The sequence below is a fragment of the Penicillium diatomitis genome (genome assembly GCF_028827545.1).
Source record: "Penicillium diatomitis strain IBT 30728 chromosome Unknown utg000002l_segment0_segment0, whole genome shotgun sequence".
Classification (NCBI taxonomy): Eukaryota; Fungi; Ascomycota; class Eurotiomycetes; order Eurotiales; family Aspergillaceae; genus Penicillium; species Penicillium diatomitis.
The window spans coordinates 605,721-623,751 of record NW_026623174.1 but is presented as its reverse complement, the minus strand read 5'-3'; the positions used below and the strand labels follow the sequence as shown (position 1 = coordinate 623,751).

Genomic DNA, 18,031 nt, shown 5'->3' with positions numbered 1-18,031 from the left:
TAAGGAACTGAAAATGATATTCTGAGGGATCTCTGGAGCACTAAATACATCACGCCTAATGGGGCCAACAGTCGGATTGCTTAAAAACTTTTCCTCACGGTCAGGTCCGACAGGGTCGAAAGGAAAACACGGGTTGACCGATCTGCTACACGCAACGCCAAGCCAGCTCGAGCCAAAGCGGACTAGTGACCCAGTGAGCCAGCGAAGCGGCGGGCAGAAACGCCCTGAGACGGGTGGATGCCGTGGAACCCGAGGCCCAAACCGGACACACGGTTCACGGAAAAACTCCCGGACCGTTGGGATTACGGAACCGTTTGTATCAGAGATACGAGGCCACGAGATTGAGAATCACTGCTTCGATGCCCTCCAGATGAGAATTTATCATATGTAATACGACATTTCAGGATCTACATACGCCATTCTTGTACACTTATACCTGCAGGCTCTGATGTCTGACTCACGGCTGATGTACTCAGAAGAGAGGTATGACGTCCATCTTGCAGCCTCGGGGCCTACTGTACTTTGGTCAGTCTTGTATCTTCGGACCACCCATGTATCGGTGAATCACCTGATCGGGCAGGAAGACGTGTGTGTACCGAAGTTTTTTCAGTGATGTCGGTCGATTTCCTTTTCTATCAGTCTAGTAGTCAATTCAAGTGAGTCTACCACACGACGTGCACGCGGTATGGTACTTTCTGTCATGACACACCTGAAATTGGGTGAAGTGAAACGAAACACGTTCCTTGCATATACAAAACATCTTCCATGACTTTTTCGAACAATCGGGCTTCGATTATGCATCTGTCCTTAGTTAGGTGTCGAACAAAGCTTATATAATCTGCTATGATCAATTTCATGATCACACGTTTCAGATCGCTTATCTCAAATACTATGTCACTCATGTGAGACGAATCGATAGGCGATGACCCTACTCGATATACGGAGGCAGCACTGCCGAAGCAGCGGGACTGAAAAAATACGATATGAAATGGTAACATATATACCGTATATCTGTACCCTAGCACGGGCGGATCTCCACGCCTCCCGACGCCGACGTCATCTTCAGACTGTTGAGCCTGCAACATCCTGCTTTTTTATTCCCCTCACCATTGAGTTCCTCTTAGACGTGGTGTACGCAGTATATACTACACAGCACTCATCATGCATAATGAGCACACGACACCCACACTTCCATACATCACACAAGAGTATGGGGCATGTTCAACAGGATAGGCCATCTATCGCATCTCGGTCCAGGTTCGTCGGTGGCGCACACCTCCCGCTTCCGGTGAATCGGCCTAAGTTTTCCGAGTGGAGAATTGGCGACTCGCTTGTCGACGCCCGCCGGATTATCTTGAGTTTCGGGTGATCGGACGAACGACCACTGGAGATTGTTGGCAACTCTGCGTCCGATCTCAAGGTACCGATGGGCTGCCGACTGCCCAGTGCAGGGAAAAAGAGGCGCTGCAGGTTACCAGCCTCACCAGTCATGCTTATAATCATTGCTCCCATGTTCCTTCAGCCACTCCCGTCCGTGGATCCGATACACTCGAGCGGGAAAGGCTGATGGCAAACGAACTTTCTGGACTTTCCCACCTCTCCTCTGCCGCTATTCTTTCGGGTGGGCACGGAGGAGGGGTACACCAGAGTGACTAGACACCAGCAGCACCCCTCGCATACCTCGGTAAAGGAACTTGCGACCGACTCCAGTGCGGCTGCCTTAGTGCTGTTGATCGCCCTCCGCGAGTGGTTTGACGGGTACCTCTGGTACTGCACCATTGCACACCGCAGATGCTGTACCCCCTCCAATTTCGGCGGAAAGACTTCGGCCGGTTGATCAGATTTGACAGGATTCATGGCAGCCAACAGGTGATCTTTGCTCAAATTGGGTGCTCGGACCCTCTTTACTATCAAGGCGATCCTTTAGCAAAGACTGACCAAATGTAGGAACTAATCTCCTTTGATAAATACCCAACATTACGATAAAAAAGACCCAGAAAATCAATATTATCAGAAAACGCTATACTTAAAAGGGGCTAGTGACCACTAAGCCGTCGACAGGTCTTTTTCTCTACCTCCCCGGCCTATAGGTGGTGAAATGGAATCTAGACGCAAGACTTCATTGCGGAGCGGTTGCAGAATACTACACAATATTGTATTTGCTGCTTTGCTGGTGGATCTTGAATGATCCTTACTATGCCATAAGGTGTATGGCAGAGGGGGAGTTTTCAGAAGTGTCTTTGGGCCTGGTGCATTCTACCTACTAGCAAATGATGGGTGGGCCCAAGAATACAGAGGCAGGACCCGTGTTGAGCTTCATTTCCGGAATACCAAACATTTAAACGTTTGACATTGGAATGCCTTTCGGTCTTGACTCAATAGTGCATGATATCTGTCTGGTAATATACCCAGGTGTACCTGTTCGTGGAAAAAATTAAAGAATGGCGACTTAAAGTCGTGTCTCGTTACGGAATTACCTGGGTGATTTCCTCACCGTTACACCACGTACATAAACTACTTGACATTATATGTTACACTAAGGCTTCGGTGCTTCGGAGGGGGTGCCAGAGTTACGTGCTAAGCCTAACTCGCGGCCATTAATTAGTAAATACTGTCATACGTGTAGTTGGAGCTATATCTTACTGTTCCCATGATTCAGGTGACAAGCATTGATTATTTGCCGAATGACCGTCCAATGCTATTTCACATTTCAAGTTAGCTGGCTTCATTTTTGCTAAGGGCCCGACTCACCTCGTCCCCCAGATGGTCTATTGGCTGGCCCCGTGGAACAGGAATGCTTTGGCAGCAACGACATGGGATCATTGTGTTGTTGGGATGAAAAATTACTGTTCTGCTCTTCGCTTTCCCCAAATAGCCTCGATAGTTCGGCTCTGTACATTCCCGGCTGGTGTGAGAGAACTGCCATCATAGGGTTGGAAGCCGGAAATAGAGATTCAGAGAAACTTTGCGGCTTACAGGGTCGCTCGAAATTAGTTTCACCTTGCCCTGAAACGAGGAACGAGTGAAGGGGTTACTACTATGCGCGAGCTGCCCGCAAAGTTTGGCTTGCGTTCGTACTGCAAAACCCTTGCCCATTCTCGCCACCAATTCGTCAATTTCGGCGCCAAGAAGTGTTCTGCTTCGCTCGAGTCTATCCTGGCTACATTGTCTTATTGCTCGTCGACTTCTGCATCCATCTTAGCTCTTAGAGTTCTAGGGTTTCGTACCGCACTTCTGTCTACGTTTCCCTTCTATGACTGGCTCGTGCTAGCTCGTCCTTGCTTGGACAACTCTTTTCTTGACTTGAATTTTCTCAAGGCATTGATTGATATTAACTTCCGCGCTTGGCGTTGTTTATTCGCTGGCTTGTGGAATCCCTCACTTGTTTACGAGGCTCTACAGCTTCACTGACATGTGAGAGTACACTAAGTGCTGTTGGGACTTCGGTTGCAAGTACTTAGCTTGGTAGCTTGACTGAATTATTCGGTCTATTCACGATTCAAATAGATCCGATCGGCTTCAGCTACTATCTTCCGTAACTATAAGCACGCTACGACCGTTTAGCCCTGGCTCCTTGCACTCCCGATAGGCCTGATATCTTCGACTTTTGCACTGATTTCTACAGTATTTTGCGATATTGCGATGTCTGTATGATTCCCCGCGAAAGCATATTGAGCACATACGACCATAGGGAGTGGAGAACAGGGCTTCCCATCCGCTGAGCCGTACTTAAGCCACATATAGTATGCGGCTAATTCTCAAAGCGCCCTGAGTCTTGAATGGCGTCTGATTTCATCTTAGGGTGAGTGTGGGTGATTTGGGTGAGAAGTGCGGAGACTGGGTGGATAGAGGTGAGAACGGGGTGAGAGCGTGTGAGAATTCTCATCAAGGATCACCCACATACCCACTTTGACTTGGAGACCAGCCCATAAGTATGAGCACTGGGTGGCTTCCTGGCCTTCTGTTCTTATTCCTCAAAGCTCAGCCGTTTCACAGAAGATGTTGCTGAAAGACTTCCAAAACGAACTCGAGGAAAGAAGTGCATGTGCTGCGTCACGTGGCTTCACCCTTGAGTATCAAAACAAACGAGAACAAGAAAACAACACCATCTGCCTTGAACAGCTCGCTCCGGCTACTCTCATGAAGTATGAAAATAGAGAAAAAAAAATTGGCCTTGTAAGTACTGCTATGGACAACTACAGGTCTTGGCGCTAATTTCTGCAGATGGAGACTTTCCCGGCACGAAGCGATCAATGCCAATTTTTCCAAGAATGAACCTGATTCTACCCCTAAATTTTTGAAATCTTTTGCCAAGGACTAATTGCAACAAGAAAAAGAATACCTTCGCAGAATTCTGCATGTCAGAATTTGATAAACTTCACGTCAAGATGGGAAAGAGAGACGTTTCGTTCTCTGTCGAGGCCTGTCAAGGACGATGTTCTCAACGTAAGACCACTGAATCTCCTCAAGGCTATTCCTCCTTACAAGTTGAAGCATATTAGGTAGGATCTGACCGTCAACTATCAAATGCGTACAAAGCCACGAGAGCGTTTTATGGTCACTGCAAAGGACATTGACTACCTTCTTCGGGGCCTTTTCGGCGATGATTGGCACGATTACAAGCACGAGAGAGCACGTGTACAAACTGGGAGTGCTCTTGCCCTATTTGCTGGCTCAGGTACCAGGGCCGGTGCTATAGGGGAATCGAGCACTTATCTTCACCCTAACGAATGTCTATATTATGGGGTACGTTTGGACCGTATCCCTCCCTATTCCCTCCCTATCCCTAGAAAGTAATGAAGCTAACCGAACCGTCAAAACATCTGATATTTATTATGAAATGGAGTACCAGACATGAATAGAAACGCTAGGTGACGACTGATTCCGAGTTTCTAAAAGGATGGCGCTATCGCGATGACAAAGATTTCTAAGTGCGAATAAGCTTTTGTGGAATTTGACTGCTGACTTTAAGATAATAGGTTAAGACTAAAAAACTGGTTCAGAGAAAATCCGATTCTAGGAATGAATGTTGTTTTTACTGGGTGATAGTGCATGGAATTACTGATGGCGCCTTTAAGGGTCTGAGTACAGTGGCAGACGTTCTCGCTGTGAGAACTTCAGAAGGGAGAGAATCATATATACTTGAGTGGAATGAGAGTGTGAAGAAGCTTCCATTCCTTAGGATGTTGACTCCAGAAGGACCCCATCGAAAGGAAGGATTATCCTTTTCTTCTATGCACTAAAATTTCACCTGTCTAGCTCAGCGCAGTGCTTCAAGGACCCACTGCGCGTATATAGGATTCGTGGTGCTGTTGCAAATTGCACTGACCGTAAGTCATTCCTGTTCTTCTCAGACAATCAGCGCTTACATTATTCAGCCAAGGCATCGGAGGCGACCTGCAGTCAGGCTCTCGATCATCAAAGCCATAACACATATATTAAATACCAATCTGTGCTGTAATCTTTGGATATTTAGGCCCTGTTCTCTGATTTGCTGCCTGATTATGAATGTCGGGACATGGAGTAGAGCATGGCTCACCACAAAGACCCCAATGGCCCCTAGAGATTGAACGTAGCTGCTATCAAAGCATTTGAAGAGAGAGTCGATATCAAATCTATGAATCGGAGAATTGCTTATCTGACTTCAGAAATCGCCGGGGAGCCCCAGCTACATAATGAACTTGCTGCTGAACGTACAAATCTATATAGCAGGAATTACAGGCTCTTGGAAACCTGGAAGAACGAATTCATACAGAAATGGTGGTATTCTGCATACAACGAATATATATCAGGAAATGGATTCACGGAGCGCGATATGACCTGTTTATTTAAACTTTTCAAAAGTACTTACTAGAACGTGCTCGTCTGAGCCAATCACTTTTTACGGAAACATCAGTGGATAATGTGATCAGCCAATAATGCTTAAGGGATATGGTTGAGCTTTGCAAATCCACGGAACGTGTTGTTTACTATTCCGGGCTATTACCTAAGGACGATCGATGTCCGATATGCTGTAAGCTTGTGTCACAGTAAGAACACTCTGCCTTTTGATCTAAAATCCAAGACTGACCAAAGTAAGATACTATTCCAGGGGAGAGCAAAACATATCTCGCAGTGTCGAAGACGTTCTCTAGGTGGGCCGCAATACCAACAACCCTACCGGAACGAAAAGCGAGCGTATAGGCGTGTTCAGCGGAACTTTGTGCAGTTCTGTTCTCTCTGCGCAAAAATCTAATCTGACGAGCAAGCGTGGATTGGCCACTGCCAAAGCCACCTGAATAGTCTTCAACCACGATGTGGGATATGAAAATTCCGCTATACGCTCGTTGCCCCTGGCTTTTGCCCATTTTGTTTGGGCGAGGAAGCCAAGAAACCAGAGGAGAAACTTCAACAGTGGGTGGCCAAGGCAACACTGCTTCATCATATTGACCAACATTTCGATGGTTTGAAAACCCCAACGACTTTTTTCTGTCCTTATCCTTGTTGTCAAGCAAAGGATTATGGGAGTAATATAAATCTGCGTCGCCACTTCTTCGACGCACATTATATTGACGAAAGGTGGTCTAACTGTGAATCGAAAAAGAAAATGGCAAACGGAACCGAAACTTCTCGCTGAAGACAACACTCAATCTCACCCCGAGTACTCAGCTATGCAGGGATTTTCCAATGTTGACAATCCTCACAAGAAAGGGGAAATGGCCAGTTCCGACGAGGTGTAAGTTACAGAGAAATCCATGGAGGATTTTACGTGTTATAATGAAAGCTAGGCTTATCTGAAGTGGGCGTAAACATTAGAGGATCGTGCCCCGAAACATAGGTAGCGTGTTCTTGAATGGATCGTTTATTTCAGGGTGAAGATGTCCTACAGTATTTTACAGTAACAGATTAGACAACTCCGCAAATAGCTGCGACAGCACAATAGTACCCTTGGTCTGGGTGAGTCGGAAAACCGCTATAGCAGTAAATCTGCGACACCTTTTTGGTGAACTCAATGACTTATAAACAACGTTCTCCCTCGTCTCCGGGCTCTAATACTACACCGTAGCTGCTTCTACTGAATCCCTCATGAGAACAATTTCCACTTCGTTCATCATGCACCTTGTCACTCCTTTTATAATAGGCCTGGCATGCCTTATCAGAGCTAGTGCCAATATAGAATCCGAGAGTGCTGGTAAAACCGAGCTTGTAGTCCGTCGTACGGATGGATATCGCTCTATTGCCTACTTTGTCAACTGGGTCAGTTTTTCTGAAATAGTACTTTACCAGACACTCAGAGTCACTCAATTTCATATTTAGGCAATTGATGGCCGTAACTTCAATCCTCAGGACCTCCCAACTGATAGACTGACGCATGTGCTATACGCTTTTGCTAATGTATACTCGGACACCGGAACGGTGTATATCTCAGATCCTTGGGCCGACAAAGAGAAGCATTATCCTACTGATTCATGGAGCGATACTGGAAATATTGTTTATTGATGTGTGAAGCAGCTTTTTCTCATCATATTTACATGGCATGTGATTCTGCCACTCACCACAGTCCATAGCTTAGGTAGAATCTCTCCCCCACAGCACCCCCACTCCTCATCCCTCTCACAGATCGATACTGCTGCCCCTACCGTAGCCATATCTCATCAGATACTAACGAATCCAGCTGTCTCTTCAACATGCTCGGGATTTTTACTGTGAACCGGCTGCATGCTCCTCTTTCGCTACGATTCAAACATCTGCATTTCTCCATACAAGATAATCCGGACGAGGACCCTCCCGTATTTTTAGTGGAGATCAAATCGGAGCATACAAAGTAATTCCTCGGAACTTCCCAAGTGTATATCTCGTGCGTTGAACCCGGGCAATGAAGGTCTCAATAATAAGTCTAATCCTTAGTAACAATTTTCCTTTTCCCGAAACCATCAACGATCCGTTGCTTGTCTTCAGCCCTCGTACATTCATCTTCGGTATAATTTTTTGGCTTCAAGCCTTTGAAGTCCCTGCACTTTCCTCTATGGAGCGCCTTCGAAAGCTATGCGCCCACGGTGGTCGACAACAGATGGAACAAAACAAGGTAAATTTGCCAGGAGGGAAGTGACCGATTGAATAACGCAAGCATTATTTGCTGGCTTAGATCTTGAAGAATGTCATGAGCATCAAGAAACCAGGTATGAAGATGTACCCAGGAGGCGCTGGTATTTTCCTTCTATTTCATAGAGTAGACCACCACATGCACCACAGCGGCAACCCCAACCAAACATAAACACATCTTTCCATGCAGTTCCAGACACCATAGCAATCGTGCAATGCTAACCATCTGCGCCGCCTCCTGTGCTTGTAGCGGTCCTCTCTTAACCCAAAAGATCTCCCCCACCCGTCTACCCCGCTGCTGCTGTCTCGACGTAAAGACCAATGTCTCGCAGTTGGGTGGTAAAAGACTGACCTGGACCAAAACTAACACTATATATGAGGGAAGGAGGAGAAAGAGTTGGGCAAAAAGCATGAGCCCCGCTATTAGGATGTCGGATCCCACAATATATGACAGTCCTACTATCGCGACTTCCTCCGGTGGGGCGAGGCTATTATCGAATAGAGCCGGCACATACGTCATCACCGTATTGGCCGCGGCATAGATTGAAGCGGGAATCACTAGGGTTTTCCATCGTTGGTGGTCACAGGGTTTAGGCACGAGGCGCACCTGGTCGCGCGGAAGGATGGTACGCGCGGTCCAGAGGAAATGGGTCTCCGCTAGCAGGACTGATGCAATAATATACGCGACCGGACTAGGAAGTAGAAAACTCAATAGTTTTACCACCGAGGTGTGCATCGCCCAGTAGGTACAGGCGGAACCGATGCCATTAAGGAGAAAACGGAGGCCGCCTTTACGGTAGAGGACGGCAATGGTTCGGAGCGGTTGGCGGCTGGAGGGAGGCGTCTTAGAAGCATTTGCTTGCTTCTCCACAGTTTCAAGGATTAAGATAGACATTAAGACATGGCCAACAATATATCGGATCTGAGGCTGATTAGCTTCTGCGGAAGGAATAGGAATTTCCTTGTTAGTCGCTTACTAGGATGTCAAGGGTAATCCCTAGAGTAATTGGCGCCAATAGTAAAATATTATTTGTTTGGGCAGGTTCCTTTTGTACGAGTCGATGAGCTCGCGCAAGTAGTGGACCATCTCCTGTGGAATGAATGAAGGTATTCAAGAGTTGATGAAAGAAGGTTAACAAAAAGCGTGGAGATGCCATTGTAGACAGTGATGGAAAGTTGAAGTTGTTTTCCGCCAGGAAGCCCTGGGCGACAGGCATTATAATCTGTCAGGAAAATGGACATTGGCGCTGTATTGCCTCGTCAGGTACCCATACGGTGTCCTGAGCAGTGAGGACTACCTAACCTTCTTACCATACCCTCACTCTTTGATTTATACGTACAGTCGCGGAATGGCGCCACCTCGGATTTGTAACCACCGAGTCGTTGGTATTCTCACGGTATTTCAACCCCCATGAAGTTCGATAGATTAGTTCACCAGAATCAACACTCCTTTCATCTCATCTCTACATTACTCCTTTTTAATTCCATTGCTCTCATTGGCTAGTAAATCCTTGGCAATTTATAGCTAATACAGGTCACAGCAGCAGGATAGGTGGATACCCGGAGACAGGAGATAACTTTATCCGCCATGATTAGTCATGTGTTTCAGATTGTCAGAGAGGGGGATGCTTAGCATGTGTCACATGCAACCAATCAGGGCATGGCTGGGCTCCCAGGAGAAGGGGAAATGTGTAGCTGTACAGGGTATCTTCCAACTGTCTCAGACAATGGCCCTCCTATTAGAGGGCCTAGCCCCAGAGCAAGCACATAAAGTGACAGTGGAAGAACTGCGACCATATTTCCGACTCCAAACTCCTCCATTATCTGGAGATGGGCAGGGGATAGGATGGAGACACAAACCAAGCTATTGCAAGACGTGATTAGTTGAAGAGATTATCAATATCACAGAAAAGATAATGGTTTACGTTGTGAAGACCGCACTTGTTGGATTTTGAAACGCGTTGGCCAGTTGTATGGATTGTAGGGATCGTCATCCCATTCTCATGCAACAACACCATTTTCTTCTTTACACCCAGGGGATTCAGTGTCGTACGACGAACCTTCTGAGGATGCTGATAAATGGCCATCTTGATTTCGACTGCTTTCCAGATCGATATGAGTCATCTTTGTGCAGTTTGTACTAGGGAAAAGCACCTGTCTTCTCAGTTGATGGATGACAAGGGAGATTCATGAATATATACAAAGTGAGAACCTGTATGTAGCTTTGAAAGATGTTGAAGGTAAATAAGTCTAAGAATCTGTTGATTTTTGAGGGCTGAATAGGATGAACGTATCTCACCGAGATGTAGGACGGACAGACGTTTAACCGTTTTTACACAAGGCGGTTATTATGCTCTTATGGTTACAGTGGTATAAGTAGGACTTGCCCTCAAATTAGTATCCCTTCCACGTTCAAATATGGCGGACAATCCTCACAAATTGTTAATGCTTCATGGTAAAACTCGACTGCTGCCAACCCCAAAAGGGGCCTTCTGCCGCGTCGACTAATAGGAGACTAGGATATGGTCAATCCGTGGACATTTTAAAGCCGAAAACTCGGTATGTGCGAGAGATCTTCCACAGTCTGTCAGAGGAAGTGGGGTTTGAGTTTGAGTTCCTGTCTGGAGTTTAGCCAGCCTATCCCGATAGTGACAAGATCACTTACTAGCGGGTTTGGGGTTATGGTGAGCCTGAACACGATGAAATACGGGGCTTGCAGGGGTCCATTCAGTATATTCTTGGTACAATCGAAGAAAAAGGCCCTTTTAGCGGCATAACTGGATTTTCCTCTGGTGCCGCTATGACTGCCATCATCACGCCGCTTCTGGAAAAGAATGATGGAATTAGTGGCTTTCCATTGAAGGTACATTACAGCCTTCACATCCTGCATGCCCATGATCTCAGAACTGACGGGAGATCCCTAGGTGAACCACCCAAAACTCAGATTTGCCATATGCCTTAGTGGATTCAAGCTGGAAAATATGTGCTATGAAGCTTTCTACTCGCCAAAGATCGCGACCCCAACTTTCCACACTATAGGCCTTTCAGATGCAACAATTTCTCCAGATCAAACAAAAAGGCTTGCACGACAATGCAAGAGTCCATGGCTCTATCAGTATAATGGGGGGTGGGTCAACCGAGAGAGGCGCTCCCAGGAATATGAGATCTATTCAGGCAGCGATTATACACAGTATTGATTTGGTCGAACTGCTTGCGAAGCCCGAGACTGTGCGTACGAGCCTATTCCCAAACTTTGACAACAGAAGAAAAAGGGAAGTATACTTGTTCCACGGTAATAGCATGAATGGATGACACAGTGTACACATGATGAGGGTTTCAAAATTTTAGAGAGGCTGAAAAACAGGCGCACCAGCTAACTGGAAAGGCGAAAGAAGTTACCATAGCAACGTGAGTACGTCATATCCTGGCTTTCGCTCCCAGGCGCACCAGAAGCTGCGCGCTTAGCATCCAAAACCTTTGTCAAACGGGGAGGCAAATTGGGACCGAAAGTGCAGTCGGTATGAGCATTGGGGTGAGCGATCAGGCTGCTCAGGAAGCTGCTCATGTTCGCTCAGGGAACTGCTCAGGGCGGCGAGGTGATTAGCTCATTCTGTGCTCCGGGAGCCGATCATTTCCCGAGGCGGCAGTTTACCATCACCGGTATTACAGTGCTTGGCCGTTCAGTCTTGGCACAAGATCAAAAAATATATCTACTTGTATGTCGATAATTTCCTGACCTCAAGAGGTGTTCACAATAAGCCTCGTCTGTCCCTTTGAGGATTTTATCATCGCTCTTCTTCGAACATTTGACCCTACTTTGATCATACAAAATCCCGAGTGAAAGCCCCGGACGGGAGCGGTTTGGATTTTCTTTCTAATTTGTTGATCAAATTTAGCTATCTTGGTAGAAACCCGTGTAGGTGATCGCATGGTTCTCCGCAAACTGAGTGTCAATAACCATCTTCGCATTGCTGTCAAGAATTGTCAATTGACACGACACTCGTGTCAATTCCGCGCGTGTGGCTGTGGCTCGAGACAAGGATAAGACACATGAAGGTTTAACCTTAGATCCGGTTCAAATGGGTGCTAGTGGAGGCCATCTCGACTGAGTCGGAGGACGCGTGTCCAGTTCTCCGAAGCCATTCTTCTGGGGTGATCATGAACAGTACCTTCATCGCTGTAGATTGTAAATGGCGAGACAAGAAATGCTCTAGACAAGTAGACATTCTTTGAAGCAATGCTATAACGTAAGTTCAGATGACTTTTCAGTTCATTAATGCGAATTTGCTCTTCCGGGCAGACTTTTGTCTGTTATTGCTTGTCTTCTGGTACCTACCTATCATCAACTACATGTTGGCTAGGTATGGCTTCGATTGTCTTATCTGTATGAATCTGTTGGTCTCTTGGTCTCTTGGTCTCTTGGTCTCTTATCTCTCTATCTCTCTATCTCTCTCTCTCTCTCTCTCTCTCTCTCTGGGTGTGTGTAATTTTGACATATCGGTACCCATGACTATTCTCGTGACCTTGATCAAGTGATGTGTGTGACTACCGCCTCTGATGTGAATCATCCATTGCAAATTGCTTGTTCTTCTTCACCTGAGACGTCTTAATCCCCTGGCCACATCCCTCCGTCCACAAACCATCATCGAGTGAGTGCAAATTTCTTGCATTTTGTGTCTGCACAGGGGTACCATCATACAATATACCAATCTGGAGAATGGAAACAAAGACAGAGTGTCGGTAGTCTCTATCGAGGGACATCTAGGTCCCAAATCAGCAGGGCAACGGAAAACTTCCCAGTTCTGAACCATGCCTAGCACCATTCCTGTGACAGAGGTGTTCATTTCCTCTACTCTGTAGTCAACTCTGCCACTGCAGGTGGGCTGTCCAGAGGGATCGAAAGCCCAACACGGTCCACAGTTTTCCGGTACACTAGACCCCCGTTGACTCGGTCCTCGTGCACAATCAAGTCCTTGCGGTTGGTGTCTACTAGCAGGCGGATCAAGTCCGGTCTCATATAGTGACCACCCTGGATCAATTGGTCAGTGAAAAATTCCCGACGCAGGGAGAAGCGCACTGTCTGCGTATGGAAGACTTACGAAATCAGCCAATGATTTGGTCAGATGGATTTCATCAAGGTCGATCTGAGTCTGAGTCAGTTTCTGCGGCTCAGATGAGAAGTAACGCCGGTGAAAGGTAAAAAAAAGACCAGAGGACTTACGTCAACGAAAAGAAGACCCTGAAAGTCCTTATCCGGGTGAGGGACGAGGTTCTGACCATCGGGTCCGAAGATACGACCGTGGCCGTTGTAAATGTGGGGATCCTCGAGGTCCTTTCCAGGAGGGGTGTTGAGCTTGATTCCTTCCGTAGTGATGGTCTGCCAAGGGGCGAGAGTAAATGTTCCAGTCTCAATGGCATAGGCAGGAGTCACGAGCTGGGCATTCTAGTCAGCAGCAATCAGTGGGGAGGGGGACTTCCATTCATCATGAGAAATCTGAGCCATGGCCCTTTTCTGGCGGACTTACATCGGCATTAGCCTCAGCGACATTCGTATATGGGTCGAGATACTTGAGCGTTTCTTTGCCGGGGTACAGAGGCCAGGCAGCGACATGGACCTGTTCTCCCAGAGAGGCAGCATATGCCTTGAGGAAAGGGTTCATGTTTTCCCAGCAGTTCAAGTGTCCGATTCGCCCAATCTCAGTGTCCATCACTGATTCAGTGGTATCGCCGGTCCCGTCACCAAAGACAAGACGCTCGACGTGAGTAGCCCTGATCTTGCGACGGTGGTTGATGATCTCCCCAGCCGGGTTGATCATAACCTGAGTGGTGTACAGGCTGGCCAGATCAACCTCGGAATACCCAAGAGAGACAAAAATCTTGTTCTTGCGCGCAGCTTCACGGATGCGCCGCATCTCATCCGAGTCCGAGGGGAGACTGTTCTCACGGTACTTCTTGAGCAATGGCAGACTCTCCTGATAGTTGACCTTCCACATCCAGTAAGGGTAACCGGGAATCCCTTCTCTTTGATCAGCTATTACTTCACCACAAAAACTTTGAAGTCGGTGCAGGCCCTGTACTCACACAGCTCAGGGAACGCGATGAATTTGCAGCCTGCTTTTCCGGCTTCGTCAATCCAGTGAACGGTGCGTCGGACAGATTCTTCGAGATTGAACCAGCCAGGCTCAGCATTCACTGCTACTGCCTTGTATTTCTTGAGAACAGGACCCATTGTTGGACAGTAGCGGATGATTCGCGGTGAATTTGCAAGAGAGACGATGGATTGAGATGGTGCTTCAATACTGGAACTATCCTTCCGGGAGGAATTTGGAGCTTTATATTCTCTTCCATGGTGAAGAGACAGCAGACGATAGGCAACTTTGACGCTGTGTTAGATGAGATCACTTCTTGTTGAGGATGCATGCACAGGGAATGGTTACCATCACGCCACGTCGGAGTGTCACAACTCGGGATCTGCTCGATGCTATTTGGCTCAGAGTTCTTCGGGCGTGACAAGTGGACTCCTCAGATACGATCCGATGCCTCGCAAATTTAGCCATCGGGGTCTGACTAGATGAAACGTCGGCCGCGTACTTGTTCTTCATCCTGGTCTATACTCACTTCATAGCGGATCTTCGAGCTTTTCTCGGCATCTGCGGATAATTTGGTACGGTTCTTCAGTTCCTTGGGATCGATCGTACGATATTCAAATCCAGTCCGGTGCGTTGCTTACCATCGTGAGGGCACGTACGTCCACAGCATCTCGAGTACCAAATCCCGGGAATAACCACCCTTGGCATACACGCAGGCTTGCCGTTCTCTGTCGAAGCATTGAAACCAGAAGACTCATACAGGAAGTCTTTGAGGTGCAAGCCTACCAAATCCCTGCGCGGGATCTGCTCTGCTCAAATACAGTGAAACGGTGAGACTTCCATGGCCGAATGCGCAAATCCCGAGACCAGGTGCCGCTCGATACTCGGGTTGAGAAGCAAATATCATCCGGAGTCAGAACAGCTTGAGCACGACGCACTCCGACGGTGACTGCCAGAGTGTTCATGCATTGCAGCGATGCAAGAGATGCGGAGAAACCATCTTTTTTTTCAGTCACGTATGATCCGAACCGGAGAGCAGCTACGAAAATTGTCCCGTCTCCGCAATAATTTGGCCTTTGAACGTTACACTGCGTCGCGACAAGTGGGACGTTTGTTGTTTGTCGACGAGCTGAGATAGAGCATGCTCGACGCCGTTCGGTGATTGAGCTCCACTCACATACAAAATCAAACCCCTTTCCAAGAGCTGGACATACATACATAGCAGGGCAATGAAATTGCCTAGCTGAGATCATTGTTCCGGCCTTTGATGGAAAGACCGGCTGAATGTCTTCGGTCATTTTCCTTCTCCGGGCCAACTGGAAGAGACTGAGATGAATCCCGACCTCAGGACATCGCTGCAGCTGGTCTCCGCGGCAAAGTTATTGGGAGTTGAAAAAAGTGCCCAGTGAGGGCATAGAAGCCGATGACTCGAGAGCCTTACTGCAGATGCCACATCGCTGTTGACATCTGAGCATGACGTGCAGGTAGAGGTGCGACCAAGTGTCTGACGGGGCCATAGTCGAGCCAGATCCTCGCAGTGCTTCCGATTCGATGGTCATTCATACCTCTGATCTAACGATGAGCAGAGGTTCGAGGCTCGAGGCTCTTTTATTAATCTGAAATGATGGGATCAAGGGAGCCGTTCCAACGTCCCACAGTTTTCCTTAGTTTCTCATTGATATACTGGGTGTCGACTCGAGCCACGGTCCAGATTCTTTCACACAAGAATGGCAATCTTATCAGCGATCGAAACAATGTGGCTACAGGAAATCTTCTGCCATAGACCACGATTCAAATGAGAATGAGGCAGATCATTCAAGCGGTGTGGCCCTATCTGATGAGACTACAAGGCCGACATGCCGCTGGTTGTCTTGTCGAATGATGGAATGAATTCGTATTCCAATGTGTCCACGGAACGGAGTCAATCTGGAAGGCATGTTTTGAAGATTCCGGACTCCTCCCACATAGCGTCTTTGACGATGTAGCGGTGACCTCTGCTTACCTGTGTTGAGTTCTGTCAACCACGGATGGGCGTGGGTGTGGCCGACAGGGCAAAAGTCAATTCAGAGTCGTGTCCGTGGGACGAGATGGACGGGTCAGTCTCTGACAGGCCTGGTCGACTCTCGTCGACGCATACTCTCTATAGCAGCGCCAATCATGGCACGGGTCAACCGTGCTTTGACGGGTAATATACAGAACGATCAAGTTGGGAAGGTTTGACACTGTGATGGAGTTCCCGCTGACATTGAGCGTCATCGAAGTTTTGTAAGTATCACCATGAGGTTCTCCGAACTGCACGGTCAATGTTCTAGAACTGGCCATGTCTCTTGCTCGGCCTTCTGTAAACTACTTGAAGGGAAGTTGTTGGGTCTGACAAGTCTCTGTTGCTCAGTCACTCCGATTTCAATTATCTTGCTTGACTTCTTGATCTGTCACTCCGTTGCACAACAATCTTCATCATAGTTCTCCTTACAGCAGCGAAGAATCCGTATCTCCGGGGGAATTACCTAATTTTCATCGTCGCTAACCCGATCTTTCTTGCAATCTCTCATCTTGCCGAAAACATGTCTTCCTGGAAATGGCTGATCATCTCCTGCATCTTACTCGCCGCCTCCCCAATCCAAGCTTCAAAGCCCTTGAACCTCGCGAAACGCATCAATAGCGACTCCTCCGGCCCCAACTCGCTCTCGACAGGATTATGCGAGATCGTCACTGCTCTTTGCGCCGCCTGTCCTCCAAGCACGACCACTACCGTGATCACTACGGCAACGGTCACAGTAACTCACGGTGCGTCCGGAGCCACCGCCAACATGGCCACAGTCGGCAGCGCTACTCCAACCAGTTCGCGGTCGAGCTCGGCCATCCCAACTCCAAGCTCCAGTCCTCGGCATGGTAGCTCAACGCCATCGGTACACGGAAGTAGTAGCTCTGTTCACACTCGACCTTCGAGCGGTGAACCCACGTTGACTACGACAAACCCGCGGACGTCTACCAGCCATGAAAGTGCAAAGGAGACTACCACTCGACCCCATTTTCCACTCCCCGGTATGTTTGAACGAGCTTTGGCAGTGGAGAGAGGGCCCCCGGCGCGATAGGATCTCGCTAACAGCACTTTTAGACCCTCGACGAATGCGAAGACGGCTCGTTCCGTTCTTTTAGGACACTCGATTGTCTCAAAAAAGAACATGGACCCTTTTTATGGAAGCGATGCTGATAAAATCGCCATTATCGGGTTTCATGATTCGGGTCCTTGAAAAGTCCGGTCAGTTGATTGTTGACAAAAGGTAAGGATCTGGCTTGTCAACTGATGAAGTCGTGAGCTCTTGTTACATTGCAGAGTTCTTTGCTATTTGAGACTCTCCTCGTTTGATCTTTCCGACTCCCTATCTGTCCTTGAAAACTTTGCTCCGCCTTGGCTTTCAGACTGTACGATAGTGCTCGCTAGTTGAAAGAACCTAAGAATGCAAGGGAATAGAAGACTATCATTGCTCCAAGATTCAAGAATGAAACGTCACGCCTGTGGCCGTCGCCGGTCTTACAATATAAGATCAAGCAAGCTCTAACATTCCACGCAAAACTCGGGCGTGAATTTTGGTTGGCTCCTTGGTAAATGAAAGGACGGAGGAGACAGGCGCGCAATGCATACACTGATGCTGTAGACCTCGAGTACCTCCACCCGACCTTTCCTCAATACAAGCCTCGTCTTCGATACACCGCGATGTCAAAACCTTTAGACTCAGAACAGCATGACCATCCGTTGGGATCTCGGTCATGACAAGCAACTTTCAAGACTTGGAATTGATATGATGGGAGCAACTTAGGAAGAGGAGTGTTTGTGTTGACCGTCAACACTAAACGTC

At 47.7% G+C, this 18,031-nt stretch overlaps 6 protein-coding genes across 6 annotated transcripts; 4 read left to right on the top strand and 2 right to left on the bottom strand.

Annotated features, from left to right (window-relative positions):
- Positions 1 to 3,999: 3,999 nt before the first annotated feature.
- N7539_001415 (uncharacterized protein) lies at positions 4,000 to 4,321 on the top strand (the record flags this gene model as incomplete). The annotated part of the gene is made up of 2 exons (XM_056931018.1): positions 4,000 to 4,145; positions 4,225 to 4,321. The coding sequence occupies 2 exons, from the start codon at positions 4,000 to 4,002 to the stop codon at positions 4,319 to 4,321; spliced, it is 243 nt and encodes an 80-aa protein (XP_056793049.1).
- A 37-nt stretch (positions 4,322 to 4,358) lies between these two features.
- On the top strand, positions 4,359 to 5,461 carry N7539_001414 (uncharacterized protein; the record flags this gene model as incomplete). Its single annotated transcript, XM_056931017.1, is given in 3 exon segments — positions 4,359 to 4,446; positions 5,050 to 5,185; positions 5,197 to 5,461. The coding sequence occupies 3 exon segments, from the start codon at positions 4,359 to 4,361 to the stop codon at positions 5,459 to 5,461; spliced, it is 489 nt and encodes a 162-aa protein (XP_056793048.1).
- A 2,908-nt stretch (positions 5,462 to 8,369) lies between these two features.
- N7539_001413 (uncharacterized protein) lies at positions 8,370 to 8,977 on the bottom strand (the record flags this gene model as incomplete). The annotated part of the gene is made up of 2 exons (XM_056931016.1): positions 8,370 to 8,451; positions 8,598 to 8,977. The coding sequence occupies 2 exons, from the start codon at positions 8,975 to 8,977 to the stop codon at positions 8,370 to 8,372; spliced, it is 462 nt and encodes a 153-aa protein (XP_056793047.1).
- A 1,773-nt stretch (positions 8,978 to 10,750) lies between these two features.
- N7539_001412 (serine hydrolase-domain-containing protein) lies at positions 10,751 to 11,279 on the top strand (the record flags this gene model as incomplete). The annotated part of the gene is made up of 2 exons (XM_056931015.1): positions 10,751 to 10,945; positions 11,007 to 11,279. Coding segments are annotated over 2 exons (468 nt in total), but the record flags the coding sequence as incomplete, so codon positions are not given.
- Positions 11,280 to 12,931: 1,652 nt separating this feature from the next.
- Positions 12,932 to 14,311, bottom strand: N7539_001411 (carbon-nitrogen hydrolase family protein; the record flags this gene model as incomplete). Its single annotated transcript, XM_056931014.1, has 5 exons — positions 12,932 to 13,111; positions 13,182 to 13,226; positions 13,304 to 13,516; positions 13,608 to 14,113; positions 14,164 to 14,311. 5 exons carry the CDS (start codon positions 14,309 to 14,311, stop codon positions 12,932 to 12,934), a joined length of 1,092 nt encoding a protein of 363 aa, XP_056793045.1.
- Positions 14,312 to 16,735: 2,424 nt separating this feature from the next.
- Positions 16,736 to 17,330, top strand: N7539_001410 (uncharacterized protein; the record flags this gene model as incomplete). Its single annotated transcript, XM_056931013.1, has 2 exons — positions 16,736 to 17,216; positions 17,290 to 17,330. 2 exons carry the CDS (start codon positions 16,736 to 16,738, stop codon positions 17,328 to 17,330), a joined length of 522 nt encoding a protein of 173 aa, XP_056793044.1.
- Positions 17,331 to 18,031: the final 701 nt, after the last annotated feature.